This window comes from Pezoporus flaviventris, unplaced genomic scaffold (assembly GCF_033815535.1).
Source record: "Pezoporus flaviventris isolate CSIRO_AGI_PZ_B2104156 unplaced genomic scaffold, CSIRO_AGI_Pfla_v1 ptg000054l, whole genome shotgun sequence".
NCBI classification, from domain to species: Eukaryota; Metazoa; Chordata; class Aves; order Psittaciformes; family Psittacidae; genus Pezoporus; species Pezoporus flaviventris.
The window spans coordinates 517,017-533,379 of record NW_026892602.1 but is presented as its reverse complement, the minus strand read 5'-3'; the positions used below and the strand labels follow the sequence as shown (position 1 = coordinate 533,379).

General features: G+C 54.3%; 2 protein-coding genes across 2 annotated transcripts in view; both read right to left on the bottom strand.

Moving 5' to 3' along the window:
- Positions 1-2,047: 2,047 nt before the first annotated feature.
- On the bottom strand, positions 2,048-7,325 carry LOC133277228 (hydrocephalus-inducing protein homolog). Its single transcript, XM_061468852.1, has 9 exons — positions 7,245-7,325; positions 6,657-6,824; positions 6,112-6,261; positions 5,149-5,376; positions 4,767-4,877; positions 4,443-4,601; positions 3,663-3,935; positions 3,088-3,307; positions 2,048-2,339 (listed from the first exon to the last, which is right to left on the bottom strand). Exons 1-8 carry the CDS (start codon positions 7,323-7,325, stop codon positions 3,143-3,145), a joined length of 1,335 nt encoding a protein of 444 aa, XP_061324836.1. The 3' UTR covers positions 2,048-2,339; positions 3,088-3,142.
- Positions 7,322-16,363, bottom strand: part of LOC133277234 (hydrocephalus-inducing protein homolog) — a 23,259-nt gene continuing 14,217 nt past the window's right edge. Inside the window, exon 9 of the mRNA XM_061468861.1 lies at positions 7,322-7,534. Within this exon, the coding sequence (XP_061324845.1) occupies positions 7,358-7,534 (177 nt within the window). The 3' untranslated portion in view covers positions 7,322-7,357. The remainder of the gene's footprint in view (positions 7,535-16,363) is intronic.

The window sequence follows — 16,363 nt, the reverse complement described above, 5'->3', positions numbered from 1 at the left end:
CCGCCGTCACCGGCACCCGCCGGCGCCGCACACGTGACCGCGGACCCACGTAGTAAGACACCCCCTGGCGGACCGGAGGGCTGCCCGCAACCGCCTCATCAGCTCTTGCAGCTCCAGAGTAACAGAATCCCAGGCTGGTTTGGGTTGGAAGGGGCCTCAAAGCTCACCCAGTTCCAACCCCTGCCATGGGCAGGGACACTTTCCGCTAGACCAGGTTGCTCCACGCCCCGTCAAAGCTGGCCTTGAGCATTGCCAGGGATGGGGCAGCCACAGCTTCTCTGGGTAACCTGTGCCAGGGCTTCACCACCCTGACAGGGAAGAATTTCTTCCTTCTAGCTAACCTGAACTTCCTCTGTTTCACTTTAAGCCCATCACCCCTTGTCCTGTCGCTACCGTCCCTGATCAAGAGTCCCTCCCCAGCACCCTTGTAGGCCCCCTTCAGATACTGGAAGGCTGCTATGAGCTCGCCACGCAGCCTTCCCTTCTCCAGGCTGAACAGCCCCAACTTTCTCAGCCTGTCTTTGTACAGGAGCTGCTCCATCCCCCTTAGCATCCTCGTGGCCCTCCTCTGGATTTGCTCCAACAGCTCTATGTCCTTCTGTTGAGGACACCAGAACTGTACACAGTGCTCCGAGTAGGGGTCTCATGAGAGCAGAGTAGAGGAGCAGGATCACCTCCCTTGACCTGCTGCTCATGCTGTTGGTGATACAGCCCAGGACACAGGTGGTTTCTGGGCTCAAGCGCACGCTGAAGCCGGCTCATGTTCCCACTCCCAGGTCCTTCTCTTCAGGCTGCTCTGAATCACTTCTCTGCGCAGCCTGCAGCTGTGCCTGGCATTGCCCTGACCCAGGGGCAGGAGCCTGCACTCGGCCTTGTTGAACTTCATGAGGTTGGCCACCTCTCCAGCATGTCCAGGTCCCTCTGGATGCCATCCCTTCCCTCCAGCGCATCGACTGCGCCACACCGCTCGCTGTCGTCAGCAAACTTGCTGAGGGTGCTCGATCCCACTGTCTGTGTCACCGACAAAGATGTTGAACAGGGTCTGCCCCAACACCGACCCCTGAGGGACACCATTCATCACAGGTCTCCAGCTGGACATTCAGCCATTGACCGCGACTCTCTGCACGCAGTCATCCAGCCAATTCCTTGTCCACCGTATGCGTGTCCACCCAGCAAATTCATCTCTCCCGTTTAGAGACAAGGACGTTGTGTGGGAGGATGTTAAATGAAATTTATTTGCTCCAGAGAGCACGAATGCGGCGGGAAGGGCCGCGGGCAGCTGGTCACTTGCAGGTGGAGGGCAGGCCCCGGAGGTGGTAGATCCAGGAGCCCCCAGGGCAAGAGACCACCAGCCTGCTGCTGACAGGAGCCTGGCCCCCCGTGAAAGAGACGATGATGGTGGTGCTGCTCTTGGCGCGCAGCATCTCGGGGGCCCTGACGGTGAAGGCCGGGTGCTTTACTGCATACCAGAACGCCGTGGCCTTTGGGAAGATGTTCCTGAAGGAGACGGAGGTGGTGCCACCGGATGAGGAAGGGGCCCTGGGGTGCAGGGGGCAGCGCAAGGCTGATGACTGGGATGCAGTACTGCCCACCCAATGCGGAGCTGAGCTGCAGCGTGGCCTTGGCTTCTCCCAGGTGGCAGGGCTCAAAGGTCACTTCCACGTTCAGGTCTGAGCCCCCAGTGCCGGCAGGTGCCGCACTGATGGATTTTGCCATCTGGAAGTTGGCACGGTCGGTCTGCGCAGGGGAGACAAGAGACCATGGAGGGTGGGTCACAACAGCAGAGCCAGCACCTCGGGAAGAACACGATGGTCCCCTGGCCCTGGCCTCTCCCACCCACACCACACCCCTGGTGAGTGCCTGCCCTGAATGGGCACGAGAACTGTGCAAACGTGCCCAGCAGGGACAACCCTGCACCCAAGCCCCAAGACGCCTGACTGCCAGACCTGGGCTGCAAGGGGGAAACAAGCCCAGCCACCACAAAACCCAGCTTCCAACAGAGAGCACAGGACACCTTCAGCTTGGACAGGACCTCTGAAGGTCATCTCGTCCAACCTCCTGCCCAAAGCAGGGGGAGCTACGAGGGTCATGCCACGAGGGTCAGCACGCTGGCCCAGCTCACGTACCTGATGCTTCTTGCTCTCAGAGCTCATGCTTAGGGGTCTGTAGGTGACCTGGTAGGCCTTTTCTTTTTGCCTGGCCTCCAGACGGATAAATTCAGGCCCTTTCCAGTATTTCCCCTCAATGATGGGCTGCAGGGTCCAGGCCTCGCTGCTCAGGTTGGACAGGAGGATGGTCTGGCTCTGCCTCTCACGCACATTGCAGCTGAAAGTCAGGGTCTGGAGCAGAAGAGCACAGAGGCTGCTGGCTCACACCCACAACCCTTCCCACTCTTCTCACGCTGGCTCTACATCAGCACCTGGAGCACAGGGAGCAGCCTTCCCTTGTCACGTGCAAAAATTACACTTTGGCCATAGCTTTTGGAGTAAATCGAGCTGCTTGTTGTTGAAGAAGGGAGCAGAACAAGCCTTTTGCATGCTGGCTGAAAGGAAACGGGGAGTCCTGAAAGGAAACTCCAGTGCAAGGACAAGATCTGCAGCCACACAGCCCCTTCCTTCATGGGCAGGATGAAGAGGAGCTCCACGCTCTCTTTGGGAGCAAGAGCCAACAGCTGCCCAGTTGCCCGCTCCCAGGGGTTGGATGCAGATGCCTTGCCCCTTCCTACTGCTGAATGCCCTCCCCTGGCCCGGCAGGGGGGAGAAGTGTGGCTGCGGGTGCAGTGCTGGCATCCAGCGGGGTGGCTCTGTGGGGAGGGTCTCAGAAGAGCCCGGCAGGGTGTTCCCATGGCACGAGTGCTGCAGTGCAGAGCCACGACAGCCCAGCTGCTCACTGGAGGAGCGGCACCTTGAACAGGGGAGAAAGGCAACGACAGGGCTCAGGAATTCTGGCAATCCTGCCCAGCACTTTCTCTCTGGGATACCCCGGCACGAGCGAGTCTGTGCTCACAAGTGTCCTTCAGTTCCTGCCCTGGGAGAGATGTGGTGCAAATGCTGGCTCCAGGGGCCCATCCTGTCCCTGCTGCGTTACCTCTTTGGGGCTGGGGGCCTCCACGCAGGATCCTGACAGCGTAAGCCGCAGCGCCTCACTGCCCTGGATGAAGCACCGCAGCCCCTCGCACTGGACAGCCTGGCTCAGCTTCGAGGGGCGGAAGGTTACAATGAATGGGACATCCATCCCTGGGCTGATGTAACCCTTCGTGGGGCTGATGGAAAAGTCCGGCTTGAAGCTCTCCACGTCCCACGTAAACCTTGCCCAGGAAAGCACAAGCACAGGAAAGAAGGATTAGCCACGGGGAGCTCTGAAGCAGGGTAAGTCTCAGTGTGAGGCTCTAAGTCTCTTGCGGGCTTTCCCACCACATGTCAGGCCTGATGCTGAGCCACCTGGCAATAAGGCTTCAGGCTGGGCAGGACCCACTGCACCCATCCCTAAAGAAGCTTTGGCGTGTACCCCCTTGCTAACTGCTAGGGCCTGACTGCACGGCCACGGCTGCACGACTCTCCACCGGGATGGAGAAGCAGAGAGGAACTATCTGGGCACACTACGGCCCCACACAACCCTCATCCAAGCTCTCAGCCCTCAGAGGGGGCGGGCTTCTGCTTTACCTGACTCCTGTGTCGCCCACATTCCGCATGGCCACGCGCCGGCACGTGTAGCTCTGCTGCACCACGGCTCCAAAGCTGAGCTGCTCCTGGTCCAAGCTCACGAGGCTGCCCTGGCAGGAGCCCCGCACCACAAAGAGCCAGCCCGCGGCACTCCAGCAGCACTTCCCCGCTGGACGGCTGGATGCGGCGCTTCGGGGAGAAGGTCACCTGCATTTTGCAGCTGTCTCCTCTGGGCTTCAGCTTTAGCTCCTTGCTGGGCTTCAAGCACAGAACCTATCCCAAGAAATGAGGGGAGACTATTTCATTCTGTCCCCACCAACACTGCCCCAGTCCCACTCATTCCATCCCAAGCATTCCTAGCTAATACCAAAGGTGTTTTCTGCCATGTGTCCACCCGGTCACGCTGAGCTCAACTCTGTCTTCTAAAGCTTTCATGGAAGTTCCAACAGAGCTGTAAATCTCCCTCTTGCAAGATTCACCTCCCTCACCTTCCCACACCTAAAAATACATGGCTGCATCCTGATGTATGTGTCTAAAACAGCTTAGAGGAATTGTGCCGCCTTCTCCCTTGTGGCTCTCCGGGACTCCTGGCACACAGCTCAGCTGAAGCATTCACACTGCAAGCAGCTGCTGGCAGAGCAGCGCCAGCAGGGAAGCCAGGGCAGGCACGGGCAGCCAGGGCAGCCCCCAGCTCTCATTAGCTACTAGCTCCCACCCACAGCTCCTCACCGCCCCCTGCAGGCACACCGAAGTGCTCTGCGGAGAAGGAACGGGCCTTACCCCAGCCTCCTGCAACTCTGGCACGGTGGATGTGACTCTGAGCTGAAAGGCCAGAGGGGCTGCACTCTTGCTGGCTATGGTGACGATCTTCTTCACCGTCTGCCCAATGCAGACGTTTCCTAGCTTCACCACCTTTCCTGGTGGATCCACAACGTCAACCTGAGGCGGTAGGGACTGGTATCAAGCAAAAGGAAAGAAGGAGAAAAGGTTTTCTGCCACTCTCCTGGCAGAAACCCAAACCATGGTAGGCTGGGGAAGAGATGAGGAAATGAGAAAAACATGCTGCTTGCCACCTGGAGTTTTAGCGTTTAGATTTCATCTCACCTTCACTTTTAAGCCTCTTCCTTGGGCCTCACCAGTCAGCTTCTCAGCCGGGGCACACGGGGGCAGCAACAAGCTGTTGTGGCTGTTGTCATCTTTCGGTGTCCGTAGGAGCTGTGCGCAGAGGAAAGAGAAACCATAGACAGGATGAGTTTCTTGACCCTCACCACGTGAACAGACTCCCCAGCCAAGCCATTCCCTCCCACATTCTTTCCCCGCAATGGCAGCGATTATCCAAGTCCCTCGGCAGCCTGCCAGCAGAGCTGGCTAACCCTGCAATGCCACCAGGCTATGCCCTGTGCACTGCCCTCGTCTCCCTGGCACAAGCCTGGGAATGCTGGAGCGCTGGGAATCTACAGGAGTGTGCACAGACCTTCCCTCTCACCTGCTCCTCAGCAAGGCGCTGCTGGTCAAACTCCAGCGAGTAAACCTCACAGGGGGTCTTCACCGCCACTGTCCCCTCTTCCCCATGGCTCTGTGGCAGCAGCGGTCCCAGCTCGAGCTCTGCGGGGCTGAACTCCAGCCGTGGCTCCAGACCACGTCCCAAGACCCGCACCCGGAGGCGTTGGCTGCTCTGGCAGATCTGGATCTGCAGCTCGCCCCGGTAGCGCTTCTGCAAACAAGCAGCACAGAAAGGTCCTCCGTGAAGCCCCAGGTCACAGCGCCTCCAAGTCAACAATCGCCCCAGGGTCATCAGGGGTCTTGTCAGCACCTCTAAGCTGAACCCAGAACAGGTATTAGAGCAGGGGCTACAGCATCTGCATGGCTCGGAGTAACTGCGGTGAGTCCTGCTGTGGAGTGCAACTGGAGAGTTGGCTACCAGGTGGATCTAAAATGCGCCGTCAGAGGTTTTCACCTAGTCACGGGGGAGTGCAACGCTCATGAGAAAGGTCTGCTTTCTCAGACACAGTCCTGGCACTGCAGCACCAGGCAAACATCAGCTGTGTGAAAGAGGCAGCTGAGCTCTCACTGGACACAAATAAGGATCGTCTTCTCTGCTCAGTGCTCGGCTCTGGTCAAAGGCAGACACGAGACGGTGAAATCTCCACGAGCAATTGAAAGATCCCTGGGACTGTCCCCTGGCATGGAAGCACTTGCGTCCATCCTGTCACACGCTGCCAGTTTCCAAGTCACGGTGGCCACATGCAAACTGCCTTTGGCAATGCTCCATCATTTAAGCTGACTCCCGAACTGCGTGGGAACGTGCAGGGGAAACTGAGGCACGGTGGGCACAGGGCTGGCAGAAAGCTCCACGCGGAGGCAGAGCTCAACCCCCGCTCCCTCTGCTGGCCTCCCCTTACCACACTGCCCTGCCAGAACTCCTGGGGGTGACACCCTCCAATCTCACCTCTTCCGTGGGTGAAAAACGGACTTGGACATGGCACTGCTGTCCTGGGGCGAGCGTTCCAGCTGACGGCAGCACCTCGAAGCCACAGGGCACGGACTTCATCTCCTCGAGCAGCTTCTGATGCTCGCTCGCTGGCAGATGTTTGTCCACCTGCGCACAGAAACCAGTCGCGTGAGGTCTCCTTGGTCTGGGAGGACAGAGCCTCGGCTCCTGCAGTGCTCCGAGATGCTGGCACGGTGCAGGGAGCACCCTCATCCCACCCAGACGTGGCCACCACTGCCTAGAACTGGAGGGCAAACATGTTGGCAGGGCAGGCAGATGGGGAGGCAGTGTCCTCAGAGGAGGAGGAATGGGTGAAGATGGCAGGCAAGTGAAGCATCAGCTAGTGAACAGGCCCAGGTGAACCAGCCTTGCTCTGTACCCTCAAAAGCTTCCTCAAGCCAGCTGCAGCCCAAGTGCTCAGGCAGCCAGAGGGGCAGGAAAGGCAAGAGAGGCAAAGACAACCCACCCGAGAAGCTGCGTGTTACACCTTGTCCGTGCTTTACCTCCTTAACAGGCTCATTCACGCTGATGGACCATTGACAGGGGACCTGGAACGTGTTGTGGAGCTGGACGGTTTCTTCCTGGCACTGCCCACACTGGACAGCGGAGAACTCCAGCCTGTCCCTGGAGAGGCTGAGGGACGGCTCAGCCACGATGGCACGGAGGCGGACCTGCAATGAGTCTCTCTCCAGTCATGGAAAACCAGCCTTCTCATTGAGCAGATCACATAAGCCATAAACGTACTGCTGACGTGTACATCCCTTGGTGCAAAGGCAACGGAGACCTCAAGGCTTGCAGCTAAACTCCAAGGTGGGTCATTTCCCTTAAATTTGCTAGAGATGACAGAGCACAAGATCTTCAGTCTGAAAGCTGCTCTCAGCCACTGAAGCAGCCTAAGGTGCCTGAATCCTGGCTCAAATTTTGGATGAGGTCTCACTGCCATCCCATTCTACTCTGCACACAAGCGAGGAGAGAGCCACTCAACAAAGACTCATCTTGGAGGCAAATGGTCTACAGGGGCCTGGTGCTCCTTCACTAAAGCTGTGTTGCAAGTGCTGGCAAAGCCAGGGCAGGAAAGCTTATTCCTTCACTGCTTTGTCTCTTCCAGGATCAGGAAGCCAGAGCCCTGGTCTCGGACAGGAGGCCACCAGGAACCGCAGGGACAGCGGCATGTGCCAGCACTGCCCTCTTGAGCCCTCCAGAACTACATGAGATCCGAGCGGGCTGGAAGAGTGTTTGTACCTCCTCTGCGGGAACAGGAGCAGGAGGAAGGAGCTGTACCTGAGATGTCACAGTAGACTGTCTCTTGGTAGACTCTGGCTTCTTTGGGCTTAAAGATCACATTGATTTCAAGCGAAGAATTTGGCAAGATATCTCCCTCCTGAAACAGAAGTGACAGCAAACCTTTTTATCTTCAAACATCACATTCTTGTTTGCGCTACAGCCCTGTAAGCCTTTCTTTAGAGCATCAGCAAAGAGCGAGGAGCAAGCAACACTTGTCAACAGAATTTATAGGAGAGCTTGGAAGCAGCTGCAGAAACACCTTCCAAGTCCCTCGCCTTTACTGGCACCCGCAAGGAGCATTTTGCTACCCTCAGAAGAGATGGAGCTCTTGCTCAGGGATTTAAGTCTGGGCCACGCTACCAGTTTCTGCAACTGTCTGCTGCTTCCTCTGGGTCTTCTCTCTCTGCTGCTCTCCCAGAGGATCCTGGCACTGGTGCTCAGTCCCAGGAAGCCTTGTCGCACATTTCAGGAGGCATCCCTGGTTTCTATAGGCTCTCACTTCCTGCAACTGGTTTAAGCAAAGGCACCTCTTACAGCCCTTCAGCCCCTAGCATTACAAATACAGTTGACGTAAGTAGCTACACCTCTGGCAACTGTAAGAAGGCTCTACAGGAATTAAATATTTAGCTTACGGAAGCAGATGAAAAGAGCAGAGTCATTTTTCTATCAGCACAGCCAGGCTTTGATTCCGCTCTGCTGCTGGGTATTCTCAGGAATTTGTCCAGAACAGCCTCGAACTGCGTGGAGCCTCCAGCACTCGTGCAGCATAAATATTCTCTAGCTACGGTTCTTCCCACTGACATAGCACTTACAGCTTAGAGGACAGCCCCCACAAAAATTAAGGAACTAGAACACGGGAAGTTATTGGCCTGCAGCTGCAAGGAATTCCCTAATGCACAACCTGCTCTGAGTCAGGAGAACACAGGGAAGGACAGGTATGTAAGCGGCGAGGAGAAGCAGACAGGCCAACCCAATATGGGTGATAAGCAACTTCTACTTTATTTGTGATGCAGTTCACATATATAGAGGAGTGGTATTCAGCCACTCCTCCTTGGCACAACAGTATTGGTTAGCCCCACACAGCTTCCTCCACGTTCTCCTCCCATGTCCTGTCTCCGGTTACCTGTGGGGGCCACCCCCTGGCCTTGCCCGCACAGTCCTCCAGGGCTCTATGGTCCTGCTCTTAGAGTCATTCTGCAACAATTCCCCCCTTTTTCTTTGTGCGAGCAAGGGATTGTGGGTTATTCCGTTCACCTGTTGTATCACACAACTATAAGCAAGTCTAATAGCTACGATGATTAACCTAACAATGATACAAAAGTGCAATACTTTAAACAGCAGTGTTTGACTCAACCTGTAATGCCCGGTGAAGACAACCATCTAGTTATTCTTAGGATATTGCTCATTTACTATTGCCGGGTAAGCTGAGCCAGGGTTCTCAGCTGTGCGTGCATCGAATTAGCATAATCAGAGAGACTCATACAGCACATTCCATCAAATTCTTCACATCCATGTCCCTGTTCCAACAACAAAAGGTTCTGCAGTGTTGCATGTCTTACAGAGTCAACATTAAAACAAATCAGAAATTGCCTTTGATGTAGAATTGTCTGCTTAGCAACTCAGCAACCCAGTCTGCTTAGTTGAGCCAAGGCCCCGGCTGAAGCACTTACAGTGATTTGGCATATTATGATTGGATACATGTTTTGAAGACCCTTAGTGACTAACATATAATTGGTTAAACACAGGTGTGAGAACTCAACCTTGAAAGCTTGCCAACAGTCCAGAGTTCTCATTAACTTGGGGAATTCCAGTCTCTTATCTTGCTTGCTTAAGCTTCTTCGGGCCTCTCATGGCCTTGCTGTATCTTTCAGGACTATTCAGAGTTCATGTACCAATTATGCGTTCTCCCGTGAGAACACTGTCTCCACATCTTCCCCCTTTATGTTTTATATATGGTTTGGGTGTCCCTGCTGGAGCAGGGGATCTGGGCTAGATTATATCTCCAACATATGCCAACTAGAGGCTGCCTGGGCCTGCCCCTTTTTTCTGCTGTATGGCTCTCTGATAACAGGCTGTATAGCTCTCTGATCCTTCCCATCAAGGTCTGGCATGGCATGTGTCCCCACCGCTCCACGCCTGCTGGGTTGCAGCCAGCAGCGGAGCTAAAGGTTCTTCTTGGTGGCAAACACAGAAGCCAACCCAGTCTTGCCCTTGATTGTGGTAGCAGGCATTTGGTCAGCCTCAGTCCTTGCACCTTGTTGTCAATGCACAGTTTCACCTGCTTCATCCAGTAACAAGTCGCTACTACAGCAAGGCACGCACAAATTTACATTAGCAGAGTAACTATTACAGGGTGCAGCGGCATGTTGAAGATGCTGATGGCAGTGAAGGACTAGCCAAAGAAATTTCTTACCAGTGGAATTCTCCCCCCCTCTTAATTTGTTCCATCACCTGCTTTATAGCACTACCATTGTATTAAAATCTTTCTAGCTTTTGCCTTAGCATTTTCTAGCAGCTACTGCAAATTTCCATACTCTAACATCTCTTTTACAAGTGACAAATCTATACAATACAAGGTGCAATTTCTTATTAACAACTAGCTAGTAAATACAGGTGGTTTTATACACAAAATCACAGCCTCTAATAATAGCTACTTTACAAGCACACATATTCAGGATGTTACTTTTCAGTTGCCCCCAAGTGATGTTTTGCAGTTATTTGTTCTTTCTCTTCCTCTATCTCATTCTGCTTGGGGTAATCACGGTCAGCTCCTGTAGCTGAGGCATCAGGTTTATCCATTCGTCCGTCAAGCTCATGGCAGGGCTTCACAAACTTTGCAGGCAGTCGCCATGGACCTGTAGGCAGGAGGACACAAATGTACCCCCTCCCCCAGGTTATCAGTTCTTCAGTTCTTGAGAAGTAGACAGGTTAGGTGCAGCATCATTACTCTCTCTCCCCCCCTTTTTTTTTTTTTTAGTCCCTGCAAAAGCCATCATTACTCCCACTACAGTGGCCCTGTGGAGACTAACAGCAAACCAGCTCCGAGAAGCATCACTGCAGCGCGAGGTGGCAGGCTCAACCTTAGCGGGCGTCCCCGCAGAGGCTCTGCCTCCCCCACATCGTATGAGGCTTGGGCTTTTATACTGACCAAAATGCACACTCATTCCAACACAGGTGGCCAGCCTGTGCTGGAAGAAGTGGCCAGCAGTATCTACAAAGGTCTCCAAGGGTTGATAGAAACCTGGACATACTTATATTTACCAACTTCTAGTACATGAGTATCACAGAGAAACTGTATGGGCTCCCCCTGTCACTTGCAAGAAAAAATCATAACATATACAGCTTGAGTGTAAGAGGATTTTAACGCATACGCGGTCACTGTTTGTCAGGCCTCCTTAACTATTTTGAGATCAAGAGCTTCCCACTCTTTAGCCCCCTGCTGTGTGGTAAACACAGGATATGCAAAGATGCCCATTGCAGAAAATTCCCCAGTAATGATCGCATCCTTGGTTACCCATTGTTACAACTGAGCGTCTCCAGGGCCAGTGAGTCTGAGCAGACCGACCCGGGAGACGAAGAGTCAGGGTCTGGAAGCAGAAGATATAAATCTGGCTCGGATTCAGGGGATTCGGGGGCTGATCCTGCGCCGAACTCAGGGTCTCCGTTGCTCGCAGCTGTGTGTTTCTCATCAGATGTCTCTCGTTCGGTATGTAGCCATCTGCAGACCTGGCTCCTCCGTGACTGAGTTAAAATTTTTTTTCATTCTAGGGCGTAGTGGGTTGGAGAGGTTCGCAGTTCCTTTAAATCTCCCGCTAGCGCATGATCCCTATTTTCTACTGCGTGCTTCAAAATGGCGCCGCAATCGATCCGGCGCCGAGGCACCGCCCTCTTTCTTTCGGATTCCTCGACATTTATCATGCGTATACCTTCTAATGTACTTTCTCTGTCCTTTTCAAAGTCCCTACTTTCGGAACTGGGGTGGTGGGGGAGCAGGGGGTTACACTTCCTCCGCGGCACCTTCTGATGGAGGGGGAGAAAAGGAAGGGTGGGAAACCCTGTGCTCCCGCGAGTTGGGGGGAACGAGTTGTAATCTTCCCCCGGTTTCAACCGACCGGAGACGTCTGTTCCTAGTTTCTCCGTTGCTACCGCGGCAGGTTTCTTTTCCGCCTTGTAACTTTTTATGCAATTTATCACTTCTCTCCAAGGTTTACCGAGTTTCTTTGCCGTTCTATCATCATTAAGCATTGAGTCAAATAACTCATCGCCAAACTTTCGCCACTCACTCTCCTCAAATACTGTATTAGGATCTGCAAAAAATCCGTTAGCCTCCCCTACAGCCACCAGACCCGCTAGCTGCTTTAGAGTTTCAGGCTTAATTCCCCACTTTTCTAAAAAGCGCTGTAATAAGTCCAGGGCTACCTCTCGGTCCATTTTCATGGCGGCTTTTTCCGGATCGTCTTCTCCTGGATCGTCCTGTAACCTCGGTCTCCGGATGGGCCTCCCGACGCAGCAGTGTCTGGTTCGCCCCAGCGGCGGATTCCTTTTGGTTAGTCCAAGCACCCAGGTCCGTCACGCCACCGCAGCAGCATTGCCCGCGCTTCCCGGCCGCTGCCGCCGGCGCCGCTCACTCGCCGTTCCGGGTCCCTGTTAGCCGGGGCCCTGTATCCGGGTCCCCGTTAAACCGGTGCCCTGTATCCGGGTCCCCGCTAGTCGGGGCCCCGTATTCCGGGTCCCCGCTAGTCGGGGCCCTGTATTCCGGGTCCCCGCTAGTCGGGGCCCTGTATTCCGGGTCCCCGCTAGTCGGGGCCCTGTAATCCGGGTCCCCAGTGACTGGGGCCCTGTATCCGGGTCCCCGCTAGTTGGGGCCCTGTAGTCCGCGTCCCTGTTCGGGCGCCATTTGTAAGCGGCGAGGAGAAGCAGACAGGCCAATCCAATATGGGTGATAAGCAACTTCTACTTTATTTGTGACGGAGTTCACATATATAGAGGAGTGGTATTCAGCCACTCCTCCTTGGCACAACAGTATTGGTTAGCCCCACACAGCTTCCTCCAGGTTCTCCTCCCATGTCTGGTCTCCGGTTACCTGTGGGGGCCACCCCCTGCCTTGCTCACACAGTCCTCCAGGGCTCTATGGTCCTGCTCTTAGAGTCATTCTGCAACACAGGTAGAGAAGAACCCTTTCAAACACCAACCGACCAGGAACTGGAAAAGTCTGAAAGAATGAAGTCACTTGGATTCGTCTCAAAACCTAGAGAAACTCTCCATGTGGGACAGGAGACACTGCCCATGACACAAAGCCCTTGCTCTCCCGGCCTCCTCCCATTCCTGCATCCCCATTCCTCTTGCCAGGGCAGCTGGAGCTGGCTCAGTGCCTCAAGGCATCTGACTCTGCGTTTGATCCCGGCCCCACATAACCCAAACTTAACATCACAACGGTGAGCTGCCACTGCACCAAAAAGTACAGCTTCAGCAAGAACCCGCAGAACACTGCAAAGGTGCATCTCAAACAGTGAGGAGTGCAAAGGAGTCCTGGCAGGGTTACTCAGAGTGGCCAGGTCCCTGGGGGCATACCATGCTCCGTACCAAGACCACACTGATTGCTGGGATCGTTCTGTACACACTCTTTAACTAGTGCAGGAGGGAGCTTAGAGCTTTGGGCACGTGCCATTTCTTCCTTTACAAGCTAATCAGAGGAGGGCGCAGCACACAAACCCCCTTGCCAGGGATGATGTCTTGCCATCCACCAAGCCCCAGGAAGCCATCCAGTGATGCATCACGATCCTCACAAGGCACACATCTCCATACATCCAAGGTGCTGCTGGGTCCCAAGGCACAGCAAATGAAACTCCTCTAAGGCACCTGAGGAACAAGCTTATGGACTAGCACTAAAGCCTCTCCTTTTCCAGGGATCAGCACAGCTCTCAGGAACAATCCTAATACAGCACCCCTACTGGAGCCTTGCATTCATATCCTCGCTCCCAAGAGAACCGACCCAGCAGTTAACAGGCTCAGGTCTCTTGAGCTCCTGACAGGAAATCACCATCCGGCGGGATTCAGTGTTTTGGGGTGGAAATTTCTGGCAGTCCATCCACAGAGACCTTCCGTGCATTGGCAGTGAAGCTGTAAGCCAGAGCGTTTGACTCTGATGGCGGAAGGCCAGGAGAAATCATCACTTTATCCTACTATTATTATTATCCTATTTATCCTACTATTCCATGGCCAAACCACAGTCTTTAAAGACAGAACTATACTGGGAAACCCTTCGTCACTTCTCTCTTCATTACTGCGCTATGTCAGACTATAAAAGCAGAACGTTATTGCTCTTGGGAAATTCAAATAGGCTGTTGAAGAGGTTCTTCACATGCCTGCTACTCCCCAGGAAAAAGAACTGCTGGATAAAAGGATGTGCTTCATCACCCACCCTTGCACACTGCTGATACATGCGGATGAGCCTCGGGACACCTCAGGAGCCAGCGCTCTGCCCCCGACAGCGGGTTCTCTATAGGATGGCAGCTGAGGCAGAGTACAGAAAACTACCATGGATGCTACCCAGGGCAGCAATAAAGCTCTGCAGTGCTCTCAACGTGACACTGCAACACTCCAGGCTTCGCGTCAGGCTCAGGCTGCAACCGGCAGGGGGCCTAAAACACAGACGGTGGCTGCATGCTGATACAGCACAAACCCCTCAGCTCTTGTACCCCGGCTTTGCTGCAGCATAAAGCAACGTCACACAGGAGGGGCTGGCACACCACGACTCACAGCTACAGAAGTGATCCCTGTGCAAGAGCCAACGCTAAATACACACAGATCCTATTGCTCCTTCCTCAGCCCCTAAATGGTGAGAATCTGCGAGACTCCCACCAGGCTGCGTAAGAAGAAGCTGGCCTTGAAAAGCTGCCCACCACCAGCTGGGGTTGGCCAAGTCACTTGCTTTGCTTTGCAGAGGTGGAAGGTGAGCCACGGAAACCAAGCCAGTGCTCACAGCAGACAAAACCCAAAGACAGTGCTGGCAAAGGCAGTACCGAAATGACATCCAGAGCTCATCCTGTTAGCTCAGGGCACTCACGAGAAAGGCAGTGCCAAAGCCAACATCTGCCTCTTTCCATAAATGACTGAACTCTCAGCTCCCACTGAAAATGGGGCCTTTGCCAAAACCTGAAGGGCTCTGCAGGATCCTCTCGTTTGGATGGGGACCGGCTGGGCTCCTAGCTGAGGTGGAGATCTGCAGGAGCCAACAACGCCGCTACCTCCTGGCCCAGCCTCTGGATCAACAACAGCACCAGTTTCGCAACCTGGACGTCTGGAAGACCACCTCCACCAGCTCAAAGTTAGCACATGGCACTGGGGAGTCACTGACAGGCAATCCCAGGGCATGGTGTCTTGCCAAGGTCAGTGCCATGGTAATAAATCCTTGTCCTCCCTTTCCTCCGGTTTCCATTTCCAAGGAGTCAGCTCCCACGTGTCGCAATGTGACTACTCACAGCTAAGCTGTGGTGGGGAGGATGCAGCACAAAGCAAGGACTTTGTCCTGTGGTAGCCACCTGAGCTTCCACCACAGCTGCTTCTGCTGACATCTCGTGGGTATTTGCAGAAAGAAATTAAATACAACGTGAGATGTGCTCGGAAAGTCAGAGCTGCACACCAGCTCCTTCCCCACGGGCCTGGAAGCTGCTCCAAATGTTCCTGGTCACATGGCAAGTCCTAAGGCACTGCCTCCTCTCTCCTGTTCTGATCTGCAGCCGGGACTTAACACTAGATACGCTGAAGTGACCTGCTGCAGCTCCTGCAGATAGCAACACCTGAAATACAGGCAGCTGATGCTACACTTAGCAAAGCTTCTGCACAAGCCCTGCAAAGCCATCCTGCCCAGAACGCACTTTCAACACCACTATCCCTCCGCCAGTTTCCTAACCTCTGCAAGCAATCACTTCCTCCAGTCCCTTGTCACCAGGGTTTGATGATTTCTAGAGGGTGCTCCCAGAAACCATGGGCAATAGGTGCCAACCAGAGAGCAGCCGCTTCTGGCCAGGAGGTCCGAGGCAGCAAGGTCCCACCTCTGGGGGGCCCTCCCCAGCAGATTCAAGGGCAGTGCAAGAAGGGTACTGGTCCAAGCTCAAAGTTACAGGGCCATCGACAGACAACACGCTGTGGAAGTCAGTGGCAGGGGATTTTCAGATTCTACGTGTGTAAAAGAGGAGAAACTACTGTCAATTGGAGTAAAGACACTCACATGCCAGGGGGAAGGCAGACACCAGCGAGACTCTCAATGGGGAAAGGACTGTTCCATAAATAATGGAATTCATGGAAATCAAGAGACTGATAACACTGCACAAGACAGCAGGGGAGAGACCCGTGTAGGAGCCTGCTTTGATTCAGCCCTAGAGCAACTGTGTAACAGGAACACGGCCATTTAGGACAGGTTTCCACTCACAGCTTGGGGCCAAGCTACGCTTCATGTCTCTACAGCATCACATCTTGATGTGGACAGGAGTCAGCCAGAATTCCAGACCTCCCCTTAATGCACCTCAGGGGCTCAAGAGCAGGTTAAGCTCATTGTGGAGACACAGTGACTGTAATGAAGCAGGAGCCCTGGGGCACACTCCAGAACCGGAACCAGCTCTGACACACCACAGGACGCTCTGAATGCTCAGCTGAGCAGCTCCCACTCTCCCCAATATCCCTGCTGCTCTGACATAGTCTCTTGGTCACATTGTGCTGCTGCCAGCTACAGTGGTGGGAAACCACACTTGTGCTGCCACTGGTGGCTCTCAGCCTTACACGGCCTGCAGGAACAACCAAGAAGAGAACAGCAGCCCCTTCCTCGGAAAACAAAACAAATAAACTAGTTTCACCCACTGTAAAAGAAAGAAGCGGTTGGGATTATTCCAGGCTTTACTCCGAGATGAGAAGGGATGTTGCACTGCTC

Bases quoted from the DNA above. Each gene is read 5' to 3' on its own strand.
- LOC133277228 (XM_061468852.1), bottom strand. From the start codon at position 7,325: ATGCCGCTGTCCCTGCGGTTCCTGGTGGCCTCCTGTCCGAGACCAGGG. The intron at 5,377-6,111 runs GTGAGATTGGAG...GCTTGTTTGCAG, and splicing joins GTTTTTCACCCACGGAAGAG to AAGCGCTACCGGGGCGAGCT. The intron at 4,602-4,766 runs GTGAGATGAAAT...CTACCGCCTCAG, and splicing joins GAAGAGGCTTAAAAGTGAAG to GTTGACGTTGTGGATCCACC.